The sequence below is a fragment of the Triturus cristatus genome, chromosome 8 (genome assembly GCF_964204655.1).
Source record: "Triturus cristatus chromosome 8, aTriCri1.1, whole genome shotgun sequence".
Taxonomy (NCBI): Eukaryota; Metazoa; Chordata; class Amphibia; order Caudata; family Salamandridae; genus Triturus; species Triturus cristatus.
The window spans coordinates 978,171,318-978,196,910 of NC_140591.1; the positions used below are offsets into that span (position 1 = coordinate 978,171,318).

General features: G+C 43.9%; 1 protein-coding gene across 3 annotated transcripts in view; it reads left to right on the top strand.

Moving 5' to 3' along the window:
• Window positions 1–25,593, top strand: part of BCLAF3 (BCLAF1 and THRAP3 family member 3) — a 604,159-nt gene that overhangs the window by 482,469 nt on the left and 96,097 nt on the right. For all 3 annotated transcript variants that reach the window (XM_085622512.1, XM_085622513.1, XM_085622514.1), the window contains exon 12: window positions 9,324–9,473. In XM_085622512.1, the coding sequence (XP_085478638.1) occupies window positions 9,324–9,473 (150 nt within the window). The remainder of the gene's footprint in view (window positions 1–9,323; window positions 9,474–25,593) is intronic.

Consider the following 25,593-nt stretch of genomic DNA (forward strand, 5'->3'; position numbering starts at 1 on the left):
CAGGGTCTTATATATTAAAAGAGTATCATCAGCGAATAGTAAAAGGGGAATCTTACGACCAGCTAGGCGGGGGCATCATTTTGGACCTCCTCTAAGCAAGCATCACATCATTTAAATATAAAGAAAATAGGGTGGGGGCGAGGACACATCCCTGATGCACTCCATTTTGAATAGATATGCATTCGGTAAGTTCCCCCACCCCTTCCGCATCTAACTTGGGCATATATATTTTCATGTAAACGAATCAGCATGTACAAAAGGTCATGTAGGACCCCTTTAGCTTTAAGGGCCTCCCACAACTTACCTTGTGGAACAAGGTTGAATGCAGACTTCATGTCTACAAAGACCTTAGGTGCACTTTTTGGAGGAAAACTGTCTCCCAATATATCAGTAGGAACCTAAAAACCTGGTCTGTTGTGCTGATCCCTTTTCGGAAACCTGCCTGCAAAGGGGATAATGCATGGTGATCCTCAATCCAGCCTTCCAGATTCCCAAGAATTTGCCTTGCAAAGACCTTGTGGGCAACATCGATCAAACTGATCCGCCAGTAATTTAAAAATGTAAGGGGGAGTCCTGTGATCCCTCCTTATGGATCTGTACAATTTTGGCTGCCTTCCAGCTATAGGGAATGGAGGCCCCTTGGTGGATAGAATTGAATAACATGTTAAAATAAGTTGCTCAGCCATCAATATCTGCTAGAAAGAGGTCACCTGGGATGCCATCTGGCCCAGACGTCTAACCCCTTGCTATAGCTGTAACGGTCTTGGTGAGTTCCAACTTAAGGAGCTCAGGGTGAACTAAATCCGATACCTCTGGTGCAGGTGTTTTATCTCATTTGGAGCCCTTGTTGTAAAAGTTCAGGAAACAGGAGTGCCATATCTCTGGTGAGATAGAACCTGCCATGAGCTTAACTGGTCGTTGGTCACCATGGTCTGTCACCTTCCAGAATTTCCTGCTGTCATTAAGGGGGGCAGCTTCAAATAGATTGTCCCATACAATAATTTCCCAGTCCTTGCCTGCTCTTACATAGACCAGCTTATTTTCTTTCCTCTTTTGCTCGTGTCATGTTGGAATCCCCTTAGGCAAGGGGGACATTGCTCATCTTTCTTATCATTGCAGGCTTTGTTATACCAAGTACACTCAAACTTTAGAGAAGGCCCTGTAACACCATTTTGGTAAACAAAGCACTCCCATAGCAACATTAAAAGGTACTTGTTGATCTTTACAATGTTAGTCTGCCATATTTCAACCCTAGGATGCGCTATAACTACGTTTTGTAATTCCAGAGAGGCATCCCTAAGGGCTTTAGTCATGTGGTCTCTAGTGCCTATATTCCCTACTTCTTTCTCCCATTTGATTCTCTGCTTATCACTGGAGGGGACCAGGTTTGTGTTTAACAAAACCAAAATGGTCACCCTAAGGTCAAGCAAATCTTTTAAAGAACAATGGAGGGTGATATGATCAATATCTTCCCTGCTCAAATCTGCTAAGTTGCATACTAAATGCAAATAAATTAGCCAATAGTCAATTCTACTTGTGTGACCCAGTCAATTAAAGGTATGGGCAGCTTGCGGTTCCGAGAGTGTGCGGCCATTACATGCCCTCACGCCATAAGATAGAGTGACTGGCATAAGCTGGTAATCAGAACGTGACCAACCCTCACTGGTTTGGTGTTAAGTGTAGAGATCCCCCATACTTTATTTTCCTCGCTGACAGGGAGCCACAGCCATTGGTTCATATGTCATGTTGAAGTCATGCCGGTCAAAGGTTGCTCTATGTAAGGATAAATCACGTAATGCCTGTGTCTCTCCCCCTGGTCCAGCCACCCAATTATAAACGTTATATATGAAAAAGGTGCGAGAGTCAGCCCTGGTAATAGGTAAACCCAAAATGCCATGTGAGATATATGGAAGAACAGATATTTTGGTGTCTAGAGCCAATTTAACCCATATAAGGAGGCCACCAGATGGGCGGCCCCTCCTCGCTGGAATGGCAGGTATGTGATATGTTGTATAGCCACATCTCTCAATGAATCACACAACCAGTTTTCCTGGAAGATACAGAGGTAAAATTTGTCAATGAAATTCCCCCAGGATGGGTCCCACAGCTTGATTCTCATACCCGCTATGTTCCGCGACAAATATTTCATAAGGGGTCTGGTTTTGGTGGAGGATGTGACATCTATAGCCAGTGGTGTAATAAGAGTATGAAGGGGGACGATAGATGAGGAGTCACTGCTATGAACTAAACTCTCCCCCACATTAAATGGTCCCTGGCACTATTTATGGGAGTATGAAGCAAACTGTTCTGTCAGTCAATCATGGAGGTCCCCAGGTCCACCATCTCCTGTCGAAGTGTTAAATTTCTTTTGGTTGGTAGGTCACAGGGGGGTGGAGGATGCAATTTCTGATTAGATTCTGAGCTGGAAGATAGGCCCTATGCAGACCTATATTAATCAAACAATCTACCAGCACTTTTGCCCTCAGCTGTCGCCTGATTTAATCAAAGCGCAGAAAAGGTTCAGAAAGATCAGAAAAATGCCTTGCATGTAACAGGTCAGAGCAGACAGTACAGCATCATTCAAAGACTAACCGTATGTGAAATATACTTTCATCTTCATATGCTTTGATACTTAAAGTGGGAACCTTAACCAGGTATAAAAAAAATCCCTTGTGGGTGAGAGGTTTCTGGATTGTTCCTAGGCCTTTCACGGACCCCCAATGGACCAGAGTCAGGGTGATCCATCAAGCGGGAGCCAAGAAAAAAAGGGGGGTCTTAAAATGTAAAACCTCCACGCATTTTCCATAGACTTCTTGAAGACCATTATAGGAAAAACTGCGGAACGGAATTGCACAAAATTCGGCAGGAAGCTAGATCTTGAGCCGCAGATCGTGCTTTGTGTGATTTGGTGTAAATCTGTTCAGTAATTTTTGGGATATTATGGGTAAAAAAGAATTGTATATTTTGGCAGTTGGTGCCCACAAGAGTCCTGCAGGAATCCAGCAAGAGTGTAAAATCAAAAATGGAGCCTTGTGATTGGGTGAGGGGCACATTTCTCCCGTAAGCCTTCAGCGAGAGGCTTCTTGCAGGGGCGCAAGTTATAGTTGGCGCTGCTAACTATAACTGGTGAATTTGTGTTTTCATTTAGTTCAAAACATTAATGTTCACACTGCAAATTCAGCTAACTATACCGTCAATTTAATCTTTGTTTTTTATGTATGTATATGTATTTCCAACAAACCAGTCTCTAGTCAATTGGGTCAAATCCCTCAAGTGGTACAAACGTGTTGGTGGAGCATTTGTAAAGCTGTAATAAATCTTTGAAATCCAGTTCACCAAGTGTGACATCTCATTGGTTAAAAAAAAATATATATATATATCCAGGAAAACTCCCGGCACTGCTGGTCACTTCCACCAAAGTGCGAATAACTGCTGCCAGGGCCTCCCTGGACTGGAAAACAGCATCCTGGGGCCAGTTTTGAGGAATCACCCCTCATCAGCCAGACTAGCTTGAATCCAGTGGTGCAGTGAGCACGGAACCCATGCCTTGGCATACCGTTGCCACTTAGGGCGACAAAAGCAAAAGGAACAAATGATGGACGTAATGCTGAACTAGAATCCAGTGGAGCAGTGAGAACTTGTGTGTCTTTTTCTTTCTCGCTCTAAGTGCGCCGGGTAGGGGAAGACATGTGTCCTGGGCTCCCTGTGCCACTGGATTCAGACTAGCCTGGCTGATGAGGGGTGAAACCCCGCAACTGGTCCCAAGATGCTTGTTTCTGGTCCAGGGAGGACCTGGTTTGACAGTAAAGGCTAGACCGTTCCCATGAGGAGCAGAGTCAAGACTGATTTACATATAGCTGGGTTGGCATGGTGAGGAAAAGAACTATGGATTTAACCCAGATCTTTTGACTAGGGGTGAATGTTTTCATTTGTTCCGCATTCTGTCCACCACTGTGTCATTTTCTTAAGTTACTTAATAGCATGAGTTATAGTTTCTTCAGATAAGTATAACTAGAAATATAACGATAACTACTGAATTTTTATGGTTTTGTATGGATAAAAAGTCAGCGTAACTATAACGATCCCGTAACCTTTGGTTTTATCAGTGAATTTCAATGGGTTTTTTTCTGCTGGGGCCAAAGTTTGCAGAGGATCTACGGATACTAAATTGTAGTGATGAAAAAAAATCTACTTTAGGGTCATAAGGGTCCCTCAGTGATTCCTCTATGTGCCCTCTGTAGCCAGGATACCTGATATCTTTCAAACTGCGGTCAGCCAATCAGGGCCTTCCTTTCACCTCCAGATTTGCTGATAATTAGCAGGTAGATCTGTGTCCCCGGGTATACAAATGTTTTTTCTCACTTAATATCTCTCAAACTACTGAATGGATTTACGCCAAATCACAAAAACACGATCTGCGTACCAAGATCTAGGTTCCTGACAAAATTGGTGGAATTCTGTCCAGTGGTTTGGGCTGCAGGCTTGTTCAAAGGTCCTATGGGAATTAACATGGGAAAAACTAGTTTTGGGACCCCCTTTATTCTTTGACTCCACTTGACGAACCACCCCGAAACTTTCCAGACAGCACCTGAAGTACCAGGCCGTTTTTTAAGGGAAAATTTCATTAAGATTCATCAACTGGTGCCATTGAAATTGGCAATTGAATATCACCTTTCTGATAGCAACTAGTGTTTTAACGTGGCACTATGTGGGTCGGGTTAGTCACAAAACCTTCTCGACTGTGTCTTTTTCTTTCTCGCTCTAAGTGCGCCGGGTAGGGGAAGACATGTGTCCTGGGCTCCCTGTGCCACTGGATTCAGACTAGCCTGGCTGATGAGGGGTGAAACCCCGCAACTGGTCCCAAGATGCTTGTTTCTGGTCCAGGGAGGACCTGGTTTGACAGTAAAGGCTAGACCGTTCCCATGAGGAGCAGAGTCAAGACTGATTTACATATAGCTGGGTTGGCATGGTGAGGAAAAGAACTATGGATTTAACCCAGATCTTTTGACTAGGGGTGAATGTTTTCATTTGTTCCGCATTCTGTCCACCACTGTGTCATTTTCTTAAGTTACTTAATAGCATGAGTTATAGTTTCTTCAGATAAGTATAACTAGAAATATAACGATAACTACTGAATTTTTATGGTTTTGTATGGATAAAAAGTCAGCGTAACTATAACGATCCCGTAACCTTTGGTTTTATCAGTGAATTTCAATGGGTTTTTTTCTGCTGGGGCCAAAGTTTGCAGAGGATCTACGGATACTAAATTGTAGTGATGAAAAAAAATCTACTTTAGGGTCATAAGGGTCCCTCAGTGATTCCTCTATGTGCCCTCTGTAGCCAGGATACCTGATATCTTTCAAACTGCGGTCAGCCAATCAGGGCCTTCCTTTCACCTCCAGATTTGCTGATAATTAGCAGGTAGATCTGTGTCCCCGGGTATACAAATGTTTTTTCTCACTTAATATCTCTCAAACTACTGAATGGATTTACGCCAAATCACAAAAACACGATCTGCGTACCAAGATCTAGGTTCCTGACAAAATTGGTGGAATTCTGTCCAGTGGTTTGGGCTGCAGGCTTGTTCAAAGGTCCTATGGGAATTAACATGGGAAAAACTAGTTTTGGGACCCCCTTTATTCTTTGACTCCACTTGACGAACCACCCCGAAACTTTCCAGACAGCACCTGAAGTACCAGGCCGTTTTTTAAGGGAAAATTTCATTAAGATTCATCAACTGGTGCCATTGAAATTGGCAATTGAATATCACCTTTCTGATAGCAACTAGTGTTTTAACGTGGCACTATGTGGGTCGGGTTAGTCACAAAACCTTCTCGACTGAACTTCTGCTAATCGGTGTAAGTGTACACTGAGGGCCAGATGTAGGTGGCCAAATAGCGATCGGTAACGCTGAAATTAACAGAATTCCGGCGTTACCGATTGCTAATTGGCTGCGAGCAATGTACTACTACTAGCCTACTAGCAAAATAAGGAATCGCAAAATTGTGATTCATTATTTTGCTCTTGCATTTAAGGAATTGGGAATTGCGATTCCTTAAATGCAATGTAAGTAGCACAAAAGTAAGTGCACTTTAGCCTTAAGGAATCGCTAATTACCACCAACTTCAAGTTGGTGGTAATTAATGATTTCCTTTAAAAAATCACTTTTTTGCTTTTTTTAAAGTGCCATGTGGCACACATTTATGCCCTTAGGGCATGTATGTGCGCCACATGTGCACACATGCACATTTCAGGGGTGCAACAGGGTGTCCTTTTGACACCCTGGCCCCCTTGATAAGCGCCCACTATTTGTCATTCTTTAATACCGAATCACTAATAGTGAATATATTCCCATTCATTCCTATGGGCCTCCTAGCTCGTAGGAATGAATGGGTATGTATTCCTTATTAGCTAATCTCAATTTGGGATTCGTTATTAAGGAATCTTAAGGAATCACTAATATTTTAGCGATTCCTACCTACATTCAATTTTGCGAGTCCTTAATAGCGAATTGGTAAAATTTGCCATTAAGGACTCGGTATTTCGGTTTTACCTACATCGCGCCCTAAGTGTCCTAAATCATGCATACATTCAATGTATGCAGCTCGTTATAAAAGCTAATGGACGATGCAATGCAAAGTCACTGAACTCTTAGTGTTCGCTGAAAATGCTCTTGGTGTCAAATGTGGATTGCTGCCACCTGTCAAGTAAGTACAAGTTAAATAATTTAAAGCGTAGTTATTAACATTAATGAACAGAAACAAAAATTGAAGGTCGACGTTTATCGCAGATCTACTTTGGAAGTATCACACAAACATTAGACGAAGATTAAGCACTTAGAGACATTCGTACGTATTCACACACATCTGTTACGCTCGTTCTTTGTTTTCTCGCAACAAGTTTGATTTTTTAACTGTAGGGCAACGTGCCATTACAAACGAACGGATGTTGCTCCTAGGTGGTTTTCTATGAACCATGTCTCATTAGATTGCACAAACTTTCTGCAGCCGCCGACTGTTTTTGATTGATGGGGATCTTAAAACCAATTAGATCATTGCTGTAAAACTGAACTTAAAACTTTTATTTAATGCTTTGCAAAGAAAAATAGACCTTAATGTGCTCTTTTGTGCACTTATACCTTCATAATTACCACTAGCTTTTTGATGGTGGTAATAATAGTTTTATGAGGCAGGAAAATCGCATTCCACCAGCAAATGTACTGCAATCTGCTTAAGCAAGGATATTAAATATTATTCCCCATTCTGATTTGCGCACAGTCTCGTGCTCCATTTACTCCTGCAGTTTGTGGCCAATGTGTAATCCCATTTTAGGCACAAACAGGACTGGGCCTAAGTGGTTTGTTTCTAAATTAAGCTCATGATGTCTGGTAGAACTTGTGTAACAGTGTTCCTAAGAAAAGAGTCACAACATATTTAACAACTGGAACTGAGAGTTGGATCTGCCTAGAAAAGTAAACTGAGGATGTGCAAAGGGGAACTCCTTTGTGATTAAATTAGAAACATGTGAATGATACTGCTGTGGTTAAAACATTCCACAAGACTTTTGTTTTTTTCTAGAACATTTGCTTTAATATCAGTACACACACCCATGACATTTTTTTGTGGAAGGAACATCAACATGGGACACTACCAGTCAAGATCATGTGCACATTATGTCTGGCTTGATTTTCAGCCTGTCAATGTGCCATTTCGTATTGGACAGCCTCTGACTTATTTTCCTGAATCTTTGATTTTTGGCGTCTCTCTGCAAGAAAAAAACAGAGTTTTAGCTTTGGCAAAAGTTTTTTGTCACAGGTCCACGATTGATCTTCGGGCAAACAAAATGAAACAGACAATGCTATTAGAAATTATTATGAGACACCTTTCCCCAGGCCCAACATAGAAATACAGACCGAAATAACTTAGGGAAATTAATATAGAATTATTCATAGCATAATCTGATAAGGCTTGTTAAAAATGCTGCACTGGGATACATAAAAATGTGTCTTTCTCTGTGTTCGGCTTCCCCTCTCGATCAATCAGTCAACTTGAATTTATAGAGTGTGACTAATCACCCAAAAGTAATGGTTTTCCTAACAAAATTATGACATGAGTGTACAATTATTTTATTTTGCTGAATTCAGCCCAATGTTCAGGGATTTTAGAAGCATTAAGAACACTTATCAATATTCAATCAATCAGGTGTTTGTTAAGCGTGGCTACTCACCCGTAAGGGTCTCAAGGCGCTGGAGGGGGGGAGGTGCAGGTTCCAGTCCATCAAGGAGGGGGTCCGTCGAAGAGCCAGGTCTTGAGGTTTCTCGCGAAGATGGAGAGCGATGTTGTCTGTCTGACGTGGAGCGGAAGGGCGTTCCAGGTTCTGGCCGCGAAGAAGGAGCGGCCGCCCGATCTGGTCTTTCTGGTGCAGGGGACCATCATGCATTACTCACCAAGCACAGAGAGCACTCGCACCATTATCCCTGCACTCCTACACTGCTTCCACACCTCTTAATTTATTAATCCCATAGGCGAAACCTAATGCTTGTTCTAGCTTACATTCACAAGCAGAAAGGAGATATTTATGGCAACATATTTATTTGTTGCTCTCCTTTGGTAATTGTAGAAAGTTAGAATATTGCTGCATGTTTCTACACATTCTGAGTTACTGCAGTTTTTCTGGCTTGTATTAAACTGATTCTAATATCTTTTTGCAACAAATATCTAACAGCTTTTTTGATGTGTTCAATTTTATAATAGCTATTCTATTTTTATTCATCATATTTGCGAACATGTTCTCTCTTTCATATGATAGAGCTATGCACCAACAAATTAAGTGTTTTGTGGTTAAGGTAATAGTATGACCACGCATTTTATGGGATGAAATATCCTCTACAGTACATGATTAAGGATATTGCAAGTCACCTCAGAATTCTATAACTTTATGAAGAAACTGCCTTTGGCCTCTCTCCTATATATCGTCATGGAAGTCCTCGGTAACTTGCAATTTCCTTATAATGTGCTACAGGGGGCACTTTATCCCATATATAACTGGTCAAAACGCAGTAAGCAATGCACGATCTGTATTTGTTGTTCAGTGTGTTATGATATTTAGTGGTATTAACCCGGTAGTCTTTGGCTTCGATTACTAATCGGGGTTGAAGTTAAAATTGACGCTCGTTGTTAAGGTGATTGGAGATTAACAGTGAAAGTGCTGAACTTTCTGCAAGCTACTGTCACGGTATTAAGGAGGGAAATGCATTTGCTACTCTAATAACACTGTTATTCATTAAATTAAAAATGTTTTTTATCCCTTTATTATCTTTACAGCGCGTTTTTACTGAAGGCCGATTTCAGCCACACTACAAATCAGGCTTAGTGCAGAAGGGCATGTACATTCAAGCCAAGTACCAACGTTTCCGAACCACAGGAAGGGAGAATTTCACTTACAAGTGTAAAGAGAAGTTTCAGAGAAAAGAGGTATGATCTGAAATAAATTGTATTTGTCTTGCTAGTTGTTAGGATTCATTTTGTGCATGATTGAAGTGTGGTCTTTGCTTGCCTTGTTTGGTAAATTATATTTTAATCCAAAACACAGTAAAGAAAACATGCTCTTCTTTTCTTGATTGGTAATTTATATAACATTGCTTTAATAATGTTCTGTCCTACATAATCTGTTCATACTACCCAGTCAACTACCTGATAGTGTCTTGGTCCTGGGACTTTCAGAAACTGTATTATTTTTTTGCTTTTAAACACACTCTCAGTCTGTCTCTCTCTCTCTCTCTGTCTGTCTCTCTCTCTCACACACATACTCTCTCACTCTTTTCTTAGAGACAATCAAGGAAGTCCCTCTGAAATCCAGATTGGCTTTCCTGTAATGTTTTGGGATGTGTGCCTTTTTGTAAGATCACTGTTATCTTTTCAGTTTTGTGTACCGCAAAAGAACGTTTTGTTATTTTGTACATTTTTAGGTCTCGGTTAGCGATAGCAGCGCGCATGCGCTGCTCTCGGCATTCGAGAGCTTCTTGAAATCAATACGGTTGAGGAAGGGGTCTTGAAGCCCCGCCCCCTCTTCCCATTGGCTCGCGTCATAGCTTAGGCTAAACGCTGGCATTCTGTTCTTAAGAAGGCTTTTTGGTCCCTCCTTGTTGCCGCCCTGTCCACTTTTGGCCCCGCCCACCGGGACTGGATCTTTTACTGGCGGCAGTACACACACTCCTTTAATTATAAGCTAGGCACTTTTTTCCCCATTCGTGTAATGTGTTGCAATAACGATCGAACGCGCTTGTTGCCCTTGGGGTGAAAAATAAATCTTACCACTGCAGCAGTGCCACTCGTCACTGCTTTTGAGGTAACTTCAAGGAGACTCATTATAGTTCTTTCAGTCTCATCATTTCAGAACGGAAGCATTTTCAATGTTATATACAAGGAAGCTGTAGTTGTTGCTGATTTATCTTACACAAACAACAACCATTGGCAAAGCCAATAGCCCTGGCTTGTTGTAGGTGTAATGTTACTTGCTGTATCAGTATTATATATCTGTATGCAATGACGGAAGCAGCAAACTACAAGTTGTTGTACACGACCACCAGCAAGGCTCCGTTTAATGGCGCTGTGCGTCTTAATTTCCATGTCTGTCCAACTGCAGGGTTGACTGTGGCTTTACAACCAGAACGGCAGAATTTGGAATTTGAGAACCATGATTGAATCTCTGCGTGCTCAAAATCCTGTGATTCTGGGCACATCACTTCTCCCCGTGCCTCAAAACATGAATGTGATCTTGTGTAATTTAACCGGTGCTCATGCACAGTGATCCAATATCTTTGTGTGGAGTTTGCGCTATATAAAACTGCAATAAACGCTACTCCATCATGGTTTTACATTTGTTTTCATCTTGTTACTTAGAGCAGTAGAGCAAAAATTCTGCGCATGGGCGGCCTGCTTTGCCACTTCTTTTTAATCTCCTAGTACTTGGGCCGGCTCCTCAGGCGTCTCTCCCGGCGCCACCTGCACGAAAAACCTCTTGTGTGCCTACGCAAGTAGCCGCTCTTCCTCAAACTTTTCAGGTTACTGCACCTGCACTTTGCTCCAGGGAGCACTTCAGCTGCATGCTGCAGATCCTCGCTGCCCCCCCTGCTACCTCCCTGCCGGGGTCTTTAATGGTGCACTCGTGTGTGTGCCCCCGACCGAGCCTAACCGAGGGCACCTAGGCCCCAGCACTGCAGCGGTTCGTATTCCTCGAAAGCGTTTGCCTCGAGGTTAACTGCAAACATGAAGCACTCTTCAAAATTTCACCAAGCAGCACGCTGTTTATTTGCTGTCTGCACCTATTATTGTGTGCCACTGTGCTTGTGCAAAGTAACAAAGCAGTGCTTTCTTTTAGCTACATAAATAAAAATATTCAGTGGTCACTTTATTTTCAGGCGCCATTTACGGGTGCTTTTTGTTGTACATGTTTTGTGTTTAACGCACTATTAATTTATTTATAGCCTGTAAGATTTATTGCTCAATGTTTCTCATCTTTGTGCTGGAATGAGGGGAAAATGACTTAATTGGCGTTATTTCAACCCCGATGCACAGCGCAGGGCTGTTTCAGAGGTCTCCCTTCTGTTGCTCTTCCCCCACATCTGTGCTTTTATGGCTCTCTAGCCAGTGTGCCTCTCTGCTTCATGCACTTCCCCCACATGACGGACCTGGCATGCTGACCTGCTCCTCTGTATTCTTTCTGCTCTGCCACACTTTTCACACACAACAGCTATTTTTTTTCTCACATAAGTGCCTGCCGAGCTGGGCCTCTTTGCTTCGCTAGGTGGCTCTTTTGCATAAATGAGCTCCCTGCTGAGATTTATGGCTGTGTCTGCTACTCCACCATCCTACAGTGAGCTATTAGACTTCACATGTAATGTCACCAGGGCAGTGTCATAAACCCAGCACACTAGCAAATCAAGACTTTGTATTTAGATTACTGTGCACTTTGTATGTCTGAGTTCTAATCCTATTTCAAGAAACATGTTTATAGTTTGCATTTTTAAACATTTGAAATGCTGCTGAAGCTTTATTCATTAAATCTGCGTTCCCCACCTAAATTATGTTTAAAAAGTTATTTATTTTCCAAGTCATGGGCAAGGGATGGTTTAACGTGCTGCATCCAAATTGTAATATCACCTGAAACCCTTCATTTAAGTACTCTTTCTGGCAGGATCTTTGCATCCAACAACTTACGAAAGCTAAAACAGGCCCTGCACACACATATCATTTTGACAGTCCTCCTGCAGCTGTTTTTACCGTTATTTATAACGGATAATAAAGTACATTCGATATAGCCTTTGCACATACGTGCACATTAATCATTGCCACCTAATTACACTCTACTAAATACCAGATAAATAAATCCCACATAAAACCACTATGCCACATAGCAACCATCCATACAAATACACTCCACACTGTGCCACATAATTCCCATCAGCATAATTTCACTCAGAATACCACACAGTTCCAAGACACGCAATTCAGCTCCACACATTTCCATTGTGCACCACATAATTCAACAACAAACCACATAATTCAAATCAACACACTTACATAATAAATGCATCCAATCCACACCTCAAATTTCAACATCATGTCACACAGTTCAACAGCTCACCACATAATTAAATTCCACTACACACCACAAGACCACATACCAATACATATATTTTCACTCCATAACACTCAATCCCATTCTACATAATTCCAGCTAATTTAATACCACATAATTACTATCCACATAATTCCACTACACAAATACACACACACACTATTCCACCCCACACAATTCCACAACTAACAAGTTCAATCCAATCCATATAATTAAACTCCACACTGCATACATCCACTCCATAAACAAAAGACATTGTCATTTACAACACCTTTAACTCCAACTTTCACTAATGGGAGACCAATTACATTGCAAATGCTTGTGTTATTGTACTCTGTGGCAGATCTGCTCCACTGTATCTCTTGGGGCTCTACAAACAAATTTGTGATGAGTAAATTGTATTTTTCTTGACAACTTTTTAATTAAAAAGTTCTTCTCTTTAATTTCCTGTAATTCCCATAATTGAAAAAACATGCATTTGCAATGCAATAGGTCTCGCATTTCGTGAGTTTGAGCTATTGGCAAGTGGGCTGCTGGATGCTGTTGGGGTAGGAGTGGTTGATCATAAGAACTTACAGGAGACACATGTGAACTCTCGTTCAACGTTGTGTGGTGCAGTGTGGCATCAGTGCGGTGAGCGGCAGCCAGGCCTGAAAGCACAGAGGAGTGCAGCACGGTAGCGGGGCTTGGGACAGAACCAGGGTCCCTGGTGCTGGACACGGTGCAGGTGCAGATAGGCGCAGCTGTGCCTGCTGCACGCATCCTTTCATCATCCGTTTTGTAGCTGCCATTAAGTAGTTCGTGGGAAAGAGGAGGAGTGTAGGGTGCCATGGGTGGGAAACGGAAACCAGTTATGTCACTTCCTGTACAATGGATGATCGGAAATCCAGTTACGTCCCTTTCTGTGCAGATGGTTGATGGGAAATTAAGTTCTCTTTGTAGGTTTCTTCTACTGCCTAGATATAAGCCCTCCTTTATTCCCCATGCTTGCAGTGCAATACAGCAGGTTAAACATTCACACTACACATATAGCCAGCGCACCTTTGTGCATGACGGCGTTTACATGCATGAGCACATTGAAGCTTGGTACAATCAGACTACAGCATTAGTTCTTTATTGAAGAGATAAAAGTTGGAGAGATTGCAGCACATCTCGAGAGTACATATGGAAAGATAAACTGTTTTCAATGCCTGCGTTCTATACGTTTTATCTTGAGTAACACAGATGCAGGCCATGGAACTGCTAAGCTCGGCGTTTCATTATTGCAAAGTATCCAAGATAAGGATTGAATGAAAACTTGTAAATATAAAACTTTGCATCACTTTGCAATTAACACGAAGGTGTGTTATTACCATGAGTGCTTGGCGCTGTGCCTGTGTGCGTTCCATCAGTGCTTGGCGCTGCACTGTAATGGCATTCTTGTAAAAAAAACATCTCTGGGGTAAAAATCTTTTACAACAGGGCACATAATTTGACAGATTATTTTCCGCTTCTTACTACCATACTCCTGTCGGTGCACTGTAGTCACCAGCAAGCCACTTTCCTCCTCATGAGAAGGAATGACGGCAGCCGCTTCACCAACTCTCTGAGGAATACGGCTGGGTTTGGAAGGTACCATGCATGCAGGCGGAACAACTCGCAAATAAAAAAATAGCATTACAAATGCAATAGGTCTCGCCTTTGATTAAGTTAAAGCCATTTGCTTTGCTATACAATACCATTAGCAAAACAAATGGCCTTAACTTAATCAAAGGCGAGACCTATTGCATTTTCAATACTTGTTTTCTCCTTTCCCTGAGCCTATTGGTCTTATTTCTACTGATGTCCTTGATACTTGACTTAATACACTTATGGCCTGATTAAGAGCGGGTCATTGTATTTGACCCGTGTGTAAGCCCCTTTTGTGCATGGGTCGAAATGACAAGTTATTTAACATAGCCAATAATTATCGGACGCGTTAAATACCTCACCCTTTCTTTAATTTCCAGCAGGTCAAGCCTGCTGAAATGTGATGGGGGAAATGTGTTGGGTATTTACCATGCCATGTTGATTGTGCTGCGTTAATCACCAAAATGTGCATATTATCCCTCAGAAGCTTGAAATGGGTGCTATTCAGCGAACCCGATAAATAAACTACCTTGTGGTATCATTATTTATCAGGTGCAATAAATAGCACCTATACTTGTAATCAGGCCCTAAATGTTTTAGATATTGAGGCTTGACACAATTGTGTCTGACACATTCTGAGTGAAAAAGCTATTCACTCGGATTCAGTGACATCCATGGCCCTCAGTGTGATTCCATACTCAACTACTAGCTCTTTGCATCAATCTTGCTCTTTCCTTGTGATTCTGGTGCAGAGAGGCTCCTCTGTGGATAACGTGGGTTTGTGTTACCTCTTCCAGTTTTGTATTTATGTTTCCTCACACAGACAGTTTGTTTCTGTATTGGTTTGTAATGAGGAAGGGTCAAGTTGCTGTACATAACACCTAAGTTAACATCCAAGGGCAAAATAGAGCCTCCCTTTTTCATGTGCCATGCACGCTTTCCTCATCAGTCATCAAGCCATGCAATGTTTTACATCTTTTTGGGATAACGATTGGATTAATGTGATTTTATTGTTAAATATGCTCTTACTGATAAATATATATCAATTTCCAATAGTTTTTTTCAGAGTGCCCTTGAGGTAGAAGCAGACAGGCTTCTAATTTGTGTACTTCATCTCAGACATTTTGAGCCATTTGTTCAGCAGGTGGCTGTGGAAAGGGACTTTTCAATTTCCTGAACCATCCCCTACAGTCTCTTCTAGATAGTTGAGTTAGCTGCCCCCCTTCCTTCAAGTCCATCTTCCCAGCCCACTCTTGGCTATACATGCTCAAGCTCACTGGCCTGTACATGTAGCTTTTACTGTCCCTCCCTGTTTCAAGTCCCTTGAATTCCTGTTTATTTTTAAACGCAAGGTGCCATGGAAGCTGGCGGCTGTCTCTGTACTGCTTGGGGCCGTGTTCGGCATCCAGTGGCCTGTGTGTTTAGAAAATATGCTACTTACGTGGGAATTCCTGACTGTTGGTGTGGCTTCAGCGGCATTCACTCAGCACTTCATGGGTTTTTGCTCCCAGCCTACTCCCGCACTCTGGGTCCTTCCATAGCGCAGGCTTCCTCTGTTTTCTGGTCTGGCATCCTCCTATGATTTCAGGGGAGGTTGTTCTGTGGTGCGCCCATGCTTGATATCTGGCACCTGTGCCTAAGGGAGACGTGGGTCCACCATGGATGCCACCCTAGAGGCAGCTTTTGATAGAACAGCCAAAGCTCCATAAGAGAGAAGGGATCCCAAGTTCCTAAACAGCTTGAGCAGTTGGATCTGCTTACAGGAAGTCCAGTGCCTCAACAGACTCTGCTGCAGCAATAGGAAAGAGTGCTTTCGAGCCTGCTGGGTTGGAGGGTCTATTGCCATCGGAGTCAGGAGCAGCAGATGATGTCAGTATAACTCGGGACAGACTCTAACGGCTTCTTTGCTTGTGCTGCTTATAAATCACCCTGAGCGTACTAATTCCGCTGTACCCCTGCACAGAAAAAAATGACTGATTATTTTTCAGCATTGAAAAGGGAATTGAGTCTTGCAAAGCACTTGGCAGGGCAGGGGGGTGAATGTCTCCCCACACAATCCTTTGTCTGGATAGAATACATTTCCCAGACCCTCTCCGTCCAATGACAAACTGGTGAAAGTTACAGTGGTTACAGTAACCTGCTCAGACAGCAATCCTGTCAGTTCTGGCAGGCCTGCTCTTTTAATTAATGTGCAGGATAGTCCAACCTCAACTCCCCCAGGGATTCTCCATCTGTCCTTGGAAACAATTTGGCAGGACCCTACCTTCATGAGACATAGGAGAATCTGGAGAGGCTTTCCTCTCTTTGTCTGACCTATTTGAGGACGGTGGTGGTACATATCTAACACAGATCAGAGTTGGATTTTGAGTCTGGAAGCGAAGCCTTGACTGTTAAGATTGGGGTAAAGGCTGGCATGAGATTTAAAGAAGGTCATAACCCACCTAAGCACGTGTATGACAATTCTGAGCAAGAGACAAAGGCTAAGGGCTAGGGGAATTCCTCACCCTCAGTCAGATTAATGTGCAAATGACAGGCAGATCCAGTGCAAGAGGATCCAAGGATGAAGATGAGCTTCTCTAGGACGCAGAAGGCATTGAATTAACCCCTCCTAACACTCTGGGTCCTGCCATGCTGACACTGCGCTCCCAGGGCCACGTGGAATGTAGCCCCAAGATATTACTCCCCCCTCCCCCCTCCCCCCCCCCCCCGGCCTCTCTTCATATCGCCTAGGCAAAATGTGGCATTTGTTACTCTCAGAGCAATGCTGGAGCTCGCTTAAATGTTGGGGATGTAACTACTTCATATCTATCAACCCTGTATGACCTGCTTGAATTGCATAAAGAGGAATACAAGAAGGTCTGCCCTAGCTTTGAAAACTTCATAGTATTATAAGATGCAGGTTGTTATATGTAAAATGTCGATGAATATGGATATTCTGTGCGAGGGGAAAACCAGGGTTTACATGTGCTTACCTGGAAGGTCAATGGGTTGAGAGGTCCAAAGAAAGTCAAATACATTTAAGAAGAGCTTGGCATGCTCAGAGCACAAATTCTCTGTCTTCAGGAGATACATCTCACTTTACAAGAGTCCTTTAAGCCCTTGGTTATAAGATTTTAGCAGCATCTGTTATAACTCTCTAACGCGGTCTCGCCCTGCTTTCATGGGGGGTTGACTAGGCCGTGACTGAGGTAAAGACTGGTAATGCTGGCAGCTGGCTTTTTGCTAATATTTAAAAGGCTCTGATCATATTTATAGTTTGTACGGTCTACGCCTCGAACATAGATGACCCAGCAATATTTAATATTTTACTCAAGGAATTACATTACTGGCCTGAACCAATTTTGCTGTGTTCCATTTTGATTAGTCAGCCTTGGCTGTGCCTGTTAAATGACGTGTGAAGAAAGCAAGATTAGCTCTCAAACATATAATCAAATCATACGCCCTAGTTGATATATGGAGATTATGCCACTCATACCAATACGTCTCTATGTTTTTCTTTGCATCCCATTAGTCTTACTCCAGTATAGATATTTTTTTTGTTAGTTATTCTTAACTAGACATAAATTTAATCCTAGAATAAATTCAGACCTTAATGCTTTCTCTTTGCACGTCAAGCTCAGCTTTTTTCAAGTACTTGCTGCTCTGCCCCGATGGACGTATCATCCTAAGATATGAGATAAATCTTACATTAAAGTAATGGAGGATTGCCTTAGGGAATTTGATTGATTGAGACGCTCTTAAAGTTTTTTGTGGGGTGAGATGCAGAGCTTTGCTATTCATTAGGGCAAGGCGGATAGAGAGACAGAGGCGTACCTGCGATCTAGATTTTTTCAGCTTGAGCTCAAGTACTCTTTAAGTATTAGCAGTCAGCTTGTGCCCTACCAGGCTTCTTTTGTCTCTGATCAGCTAACCACAATGCAAACGTTGCTCAAAAAAGGATATGGCACAGGGCCAGTCATAAGATACAGGCTTATCAGAGCCTGCATTTTGAAAACAGTGAAGAAATTAGATGTTGTCTGGTGTTTTAAGTTAAGGTCAGAAAAAAATAGGAATTTATTTAGGAATGTTGTTGATAAGGTTAAAAATAGCAGAGTATCTGAAAGAAACAGTTAGTAATAGATTTCTTACCTTAGAATCTCCCCCAGGGGTCAGACTTGATTCGGAAAGTTTTTCGTCAGCAGTACCCCTGCGTGTCGGAAGGTGGCAACGGTCGACTCCGCGTTCGTCGTCGGCGTCGTGGTCACCGGGATGATGTTGTGGTGGCTACATAGATGCCGCCCTCGCACGCTGAAGGGAGTTCTTTCTTTTTCCGCGCCCACAAGCACAGATCCGGAGAGAGCAGTACCCCCAGTCATTTTGTGACTGAGCTTTTTTTCTCCACTTTTGTCGACTTTGTTGTTTTTTGAGTCCTCATGACTCCTGGTGCACGAGGGATGCCCGGCTTTAAGGCTTGCGGTTCCTGTACCCGACTGATGTCGGTGACGGATCCGCACCGCGTGTGCCTCTACTGCCTGCAGCGCATCCACGATCCCAAGTCGTGGTCTGACTGCCGGACCATGGCCCCGAAGTCTTTGCGCGAGCGGTCCCGAAAGCTACTCAAAGCCAACAGTCGGCTCTGCGCCGTTGGAGGTCTCGGTCGCGGATGAGGTCAAGGGACCAGTCGCGGAGTCACCACCATTCATCCTCTAAGTCTTCGAACTCGGGGTCAGGTAAGTCGAAGCACAAAAAAAAGTCGAAGAAGCACCGTCGCTCTTCGACTTCTCCCCATTCCGTCGGCCGATGCGACGAGGGATGCGGGTGGTGCCCCTTCCGCGGCTTCACGTGCAGAGCCCGCAGGGTCGGTTCCGGGTTTCCCCCGTACCGGGAGCGGGAGCGACCCCTGACCAGCTTTGTCAGTTCTACGAAGCAATGCACGCCATCTTTGGGCTGTCCAACTCCGTTGGCGCGCCTCCGGGCCCCGTGGACTCGGGGGCCCTGGGCCTTCGGCATCGGCGGCTTCAGCCTCGGCGCCGCAGGGTCCCCTTGGATCCAGACCTGGATCCGGATCGGCACCAGTCAACCTCGTTATGCCTCCCCCGGCGCCGATTCCACTGGCACCTTGCTAGTGCCCCAATCCCTGAATCATGGTCGACATCCATTATAGTGCCTATTTTCAAAAAAGGGGGTCGCTCACAGCCCAGCTGTTATACATCCATCTCATTAATAGACAGCACTTTAGGAAGTTTGGGTAGGGCTTTATATAACCGCATAAATGAATGGCCTGAAGAAAATTCAATACTACACCCCTGTCAATATGGCTTCAGAGCTAAAGTGAGCACTATAGAGCAGTGCCTCAATCTCAAATTAATCATTGGGAAGTACACTATAGCAAGAAACTTCCCTGTGTCTTTAACTTTTATGGACCTATGAACGCTGCTTGATAGAGTTAATCGGTCCAAGATCTGGCTCACCCTAATCTCTCTTAGTTTGGAAGAAGCCTTAGTGCATTTTTTAACTTATCTATACTGAGGAATGGAAGCACAAATAAGAATTAACACCAGTAGTGAAGTCTCAGAAGACATTAACATCATTAGAGATGTGAGACAAGGCTGTGTTTTAGCCCCACTTTTATTTATTTTATATATTAACGACCTTCACTCATTTTTATCTACCACTACTACTGATGTTCCCATAATCCGGAGCTTCCCATTACCAGCATTGTTGTATGCTGACGATGGCTCGCACCCCAAAGGGTCACTCTCTTCTAGTGAATGGGTTTGTTAAATTTATGGCATCACTAGATCTAACGAATCTTAACAAGTCTTTTATTATGTGGTGCGGCCCTAAGAAATATAATACACCATCCTTGAAGCTATGTGATCACAGCCTACTTTGCACAAGTACTTTCACTTATTTAGGTATGACATTTAGCGACAGTAGTGGTTCTTGGAAAGCGTATATAGCAAATAGCGGAAATAAACGCTCCAGAGCCATAGGCTCGCTGCTCAGCCTGCCTCGTCCTAGGAAAGGGAACGTCTTGGCTCCTCTGTTGAAGAATTATAGATTACATTGCCTTCCGGCTGCAACTTACGGGGCAGAGGTGTGGGGAACTGAGAACTGCCATTAAGTACAACTAGACGAAAACAGATTTGTAGAAAGGTCCTGGGAGTGCCAATTTTGTGTTCCAGTTTTATCTGTCACAACGAGTTAGGCATCCTCTTTGTGGAAGATTTTATTAGTGTCCGCCCGCTTCTTTGTTGACAGGTGGTCTGGCAAAACACAGAGGGAGTCCTTACGAAAGATTTTATAAAAGACTATGACAAAGGCAGAAAAATCCCATGGTTAAAGTATATTGAATTCTGCCTTGGCAAGATAGGCTCCAGTCAACTATTTGAAAATCCAGAAGGCCCCTGTACTATAAGTAAGAAACATTTGCAGGCGTGCTGGTACCAACACGTGCAGGCAGAGAGAGCAAAGGGGATTCAGGAAAATCTAGAGTATCGGCCTATTTATGTAGAAATCAGGGATGGATTGGCTCACCCCAAAGTAATTTGATCGGCCCCGTGAGTTACTGGGAACGCAGTTTATTGTTCCGTTTTAGGGAAGGCACAATAAAATATTTACTAAACTTCCCACTAGGCTTCCAAGCTAATTTAGATATATGCATATGTCCATGCGATGGGAAATCTGGTCAATCTATATTGCACTTTTTATTCTTCTGTGATTTTTATTTTATATATACTAAAACTATTTTGCTCCCTGTTATTAATAAATGACATATTAGTGATCTTAGAGAAGCGACTAATGCACTATTTTGATTGTATGATGTGGTCATTATTAATTGTGTCACTCTGTTTTAGGTCTTGCCTGGCGTAGATTGCGCAGACATGCGCAGTCTCGCTGGCGAGATTTAATGATTTAAAGGAGCTTTCACTAGCGGGGTTTAAGCCCCGCCCCTCTTTTTCATTGGCTGGCGTCACTGTTTATGCTAAATGGTGGCCAGCCATTGGAAAAGAGCGTCCAGTGACGTACACTTTTCTCTTTTAGAGCCGTCCCAGTTGGACTGGCTGCCTGGACTTACTGCTGGCGTAAAAGGTCTTTTTTCTTTATGGGGCCAAACACATGGCCCCATAAAGATGAGAAACCTTTTAGCACAAAAGGAAGTCAGGCGAGCCAGTCCAACTGGGACAGCTCTAAAATAGAAAAGTGTACGAACGAAAAAAACGTAATTGCGAGCGCTTGTTAAACTAAGTAACCGGAGCCGTTTTGTCCACACCTGGTAAAGCCTATAAGAAAGACAGAAAATGTATAATCGTCCTACTGACAGTAAAAGGGGAGAAACATTTGCCTCCTCCCAGCCCATGTACAGTAAGCTCTGCCCGCAAGCGACTTCACTGGGAGGGCATAGTGTCAGTCCAGGACATTTGTGTGATCTTGTACGAGCGAGCGCTTATGGCTAAAACTCCTGAATAAAGGTAGAACGTTCTAAAATTCAGTACAAGGAAACCGGGCAGCAGCAGTTCCCATAATATGCTACCATGGGGGAAGTAACAGAGCCTACTCCCATCTTTCCCTTAGAGCGGATAAAGACAGTTATGGCCGTTACCCATGTCCTTTGCCGTCGCCCCCTTCTGTCCTGCCAGAGCAGATGCAGACTCCCTGTGCCACCACCAAATCGTAGCTCCTCCTCACTCAGACGCCATGTTCTGCGCGCGCACACTGCATTCTGGGTAGAGGTAGAAGGGACACGGTAGCTTTGGTTCCCTTTAGAGGAATGCACCTTTGCGGTGTCTGGCAACAATATGTCATCCCGTGACGGCCGGGCAAGCAGTCTCCTCCTGCTTGCTCCCAAATTGCAGAAATAGGGAATAAAAGGCGTGAGGCGGCACATAGTTCGCTGTGCTGTGAATCCTCACCAATTGGCCGTGAACGTCATCGCCAACACCGGAGATGCAGCGTCAGGAGTACGACGTTACCCCGAAACAGTGGTAAGGGACTGTGGGTCTCTCTCCTCATCCTGCTGTCAGCAGGTGCAGGTAAGGGGGTCCGCCTTCTCATGTGGTACTCAGAGTGCAGTGTGGTATAGCTCCTCACTTGGTCCGCCGGCTACAGCGCCCTAGCAGTTCCATGCATGCTTCCTTAGGTGCCTGTGTAGCGGGGTGGGGTCTTGGCTTCGTAGTTTCTCACACAAGTGCGTGAGTTATAGCGCCTGACCAAGACCATGCGAGTGTGTGTGAATGCATGTGTATGGTTTCTCACTGCGGAGCACAGGTGACGCTCACAGAGAGTCCGAGCAATGCAGAGCGTGTGCGTTGGGTGTAGTGCGGTTTCTCATACTCGCACACGAGTGACCGAGTGTGAGCAAGAAGGCAATGTGCATGGGGTGGTGTTAGTATGAGTTCAGACAGCCGGAGGGGTAGTTCCCTGCGGGCCGGAATACCAGACCTGGGCCTCGTAGCCTCCCACAGAAGTGCAGAGTGAAGGGAAGTGTGTGTGTGGGGGGGGGCGTGCGCGTTGAGTGGGATCCCCTTGGCACCCGGAGTGATCTCTTAGACGTGGGTGCTGTAGGGGGTAACACCGAGGGAGCACACACCAGCTGCTCCTGGGGTTTTCAGGCACCCCTCATTACAGCTGTGACTCGAGCATGTGCACTGGGTGGTGTTCTGTACTACACGTGCACCGCCAGGAGTTAAGGCTGTGCCACGTACACGTGCGTGCACGTTAAAGCCATACCTCCTGTGCGCGTGTTCACAATGACCGACTGGTTGGCGTGATAAAGTTTATGTTAGTTTGCATTTAAAATGCGTGACAGCACAGGTGTCACCCCCTCCAGATGCGTACAGACCTTGCCTTTCAGCCAACACAACCATGCACACCACTATTAATACCCATATTAAAATCGTAACAATTAAACTACATGTCCCACAATGCAAGAGGCCAGAGCTGGCTACCTGAGATGTGGGTCCACTTGCTATCAATGACCGAGTGTAGACTGCAGCACTTCTGTATGTAAAACAAGCTCATTGGTTAAATGTAGGAATCTACCTTCAGAAACACAAATAAATTGGGGGCGGGGGCACATTAAACCTGTACTGCAAACGGTCGGAAGTATCTCGGCACCAAGACTGGGAGGACTGCTGCACTTGGGACTTCCCTGCGCCGACTGCTGTCCTTCCCCTTGATAACATAATCTAATCTTGGAAAAGGAAAACAAGTATTAAAAATGCAAAAGGTCTCGCCTTTCATGAAGTTAAAGCCATTTGCTTTGCTATACAATACCATTAGCAAAGCAAATGGGTTTAACTTAATCAAAGGCGAGACCTATTGCATTTTCAATGCTTGTTTTAAAAGTTGCAGTGCTAGCACGCAAGTCAATGTCAGCGCTAGAATTTTAACATGTTTTTAGAGCTTCACAGCTGCATTTTAAATTGTTATTGTATATTTGATATGAATTATTTTTATTTTATTAACTCCCTTGCTTTAATGTTGCTGGCAGCCCCGATTTTAATCTGAATTATGTATGTTGTGCTGTTTTTATTATGTACTTTTATGGTTTAAAATGTTTAAACCGAATAAAAAAGAAAGAAAGAAAGAAATCTACAGGTCTGCTGAGCAGTTTAGGTCTGCAGAACTGGCCCAAAAGGCACTATATCGGCTCCGGTGGTGTAGTCCTTTCCCTCACTTCCTCGTCACCTCCCCGTCACCTCCCAAGTACTTCTCTCACTTTCTGCCAGACCACCTGATTGTGGCAGCATTCTCACACCGTACGGTAGAAGTGAGTCAGCGAATGCATATATCTAGGGCACAAGTGACTGTCCCCTTAATATATTCTAGCTAGCTCAAAAGGGAATTGATACGTCTGATGTGTATAGTTGATTTGCATGAACTTGCACTTTGAAAGAAGGGTGACCGTGTGTGTATATTACATTATTTTGTTCCATGTATCGATAGTCAATTCACATCCCAGTGAAGACTACCAGGCCAAACTAGACTGTATGTGTCACAGTAAAATACTGTTGCCAGCGCCCCATGCAGGAGGATCACCTTGTGGCAACAACTTCCAAGAGCGAGAATGTGATTTGATCGAACACTAGAGGGCCATCGGACATGGCGGGCCTGGTCTTTCTTACAGCCTCTAGTACTGCTGCACGGGCCAAAAAATTGACCCACACCTAAACCTACCTGTTCACTGAGGCTTTTGAATTATATACAGTCAGTCTGTAAGTAGGCCACCCATTTTGTATATCTCAGACTCAGTTCATTACCTTATATCCAAACGTCCATCAATGAATGTGGGTAGGCACTAGAGTGGGTTCTAGATAATAATGGACAGCCCCTCCATTTGCACTCATATAGCGTTGCCAACAATGCTCGGCAATGGCGGGCACCCAAGGCAAGGATCCCAGTCGCACTGTTTCCACCATTAACGTTTCAGTCAGAGAGAGAAGTATCACCCTGCAAGACCTCAGTCCCTAGTATCTCCCAGTCGTCCGACTCCCCCAACTACCTCTTTGACCAGGTCAACTGAGCATCCAAGTAGTAGAATTCGATATATGGGAGGCGCACCCCCCGTATCAATGGCAACATCCTGGGCTACTCAGATCCTCTTGTGCTTACCAGCTCAGATGAAGTCTGAGAGTTGACTATTCAAGTCCCTGAAGGAGGAGCACCTGAAACACATCAGTAGGGCTACACAAATAATATGGCAAGTGCAGGAGTAGCTGTATCTTCTCAAAAGCCACTCCGCTTAACGGTGACAGTGGAAATCCCTTCCAGAAGGGAACAGAGGAACGGATACCCCTCTACCCAGGTTGCCCTATATGAATTGTTCATCTGCGCGATAAAACCATAACTTAGATACTTGAAGGTATCTGAATCCACGTCAAGGGCATAATGAAACCGACCAGGGTTTTTCTGAATCTACAACTCTGTTCAGGAAAAGCCAGGATTTACCCCAGTTAGTTCACAGGACCGATACTTCTCCAAAATTGGGTAAAAGCTCCATCACCACATCTAACTTGGTGCAAGGATCCACCAGGTGAAGGATCTGCAACATGCCTAGCTGCTGGATGCTCTACTTATCGGCTCTCTTACAAAAATAAACAGACCAATGGCGCCATGGCAAGTAGTAATGGGTAGAACAGACATCTGTGCCTTGTTCCCCTGAAGTTCTTTGCACATACATTAGATTATCGTGAGGCTGTGGCCAAAGTTAAAAACCAGGATACCAGATACACACAGTTGGGCACTTAGGGCAGTGGAAACCGTCATTCCTACATGCAGGGGACATTCTCATCCTGATGATCACAATAAACGGCCAACTACACATAGCGCACACTCCTTGATCAGCGATGTGACCGTTCATAC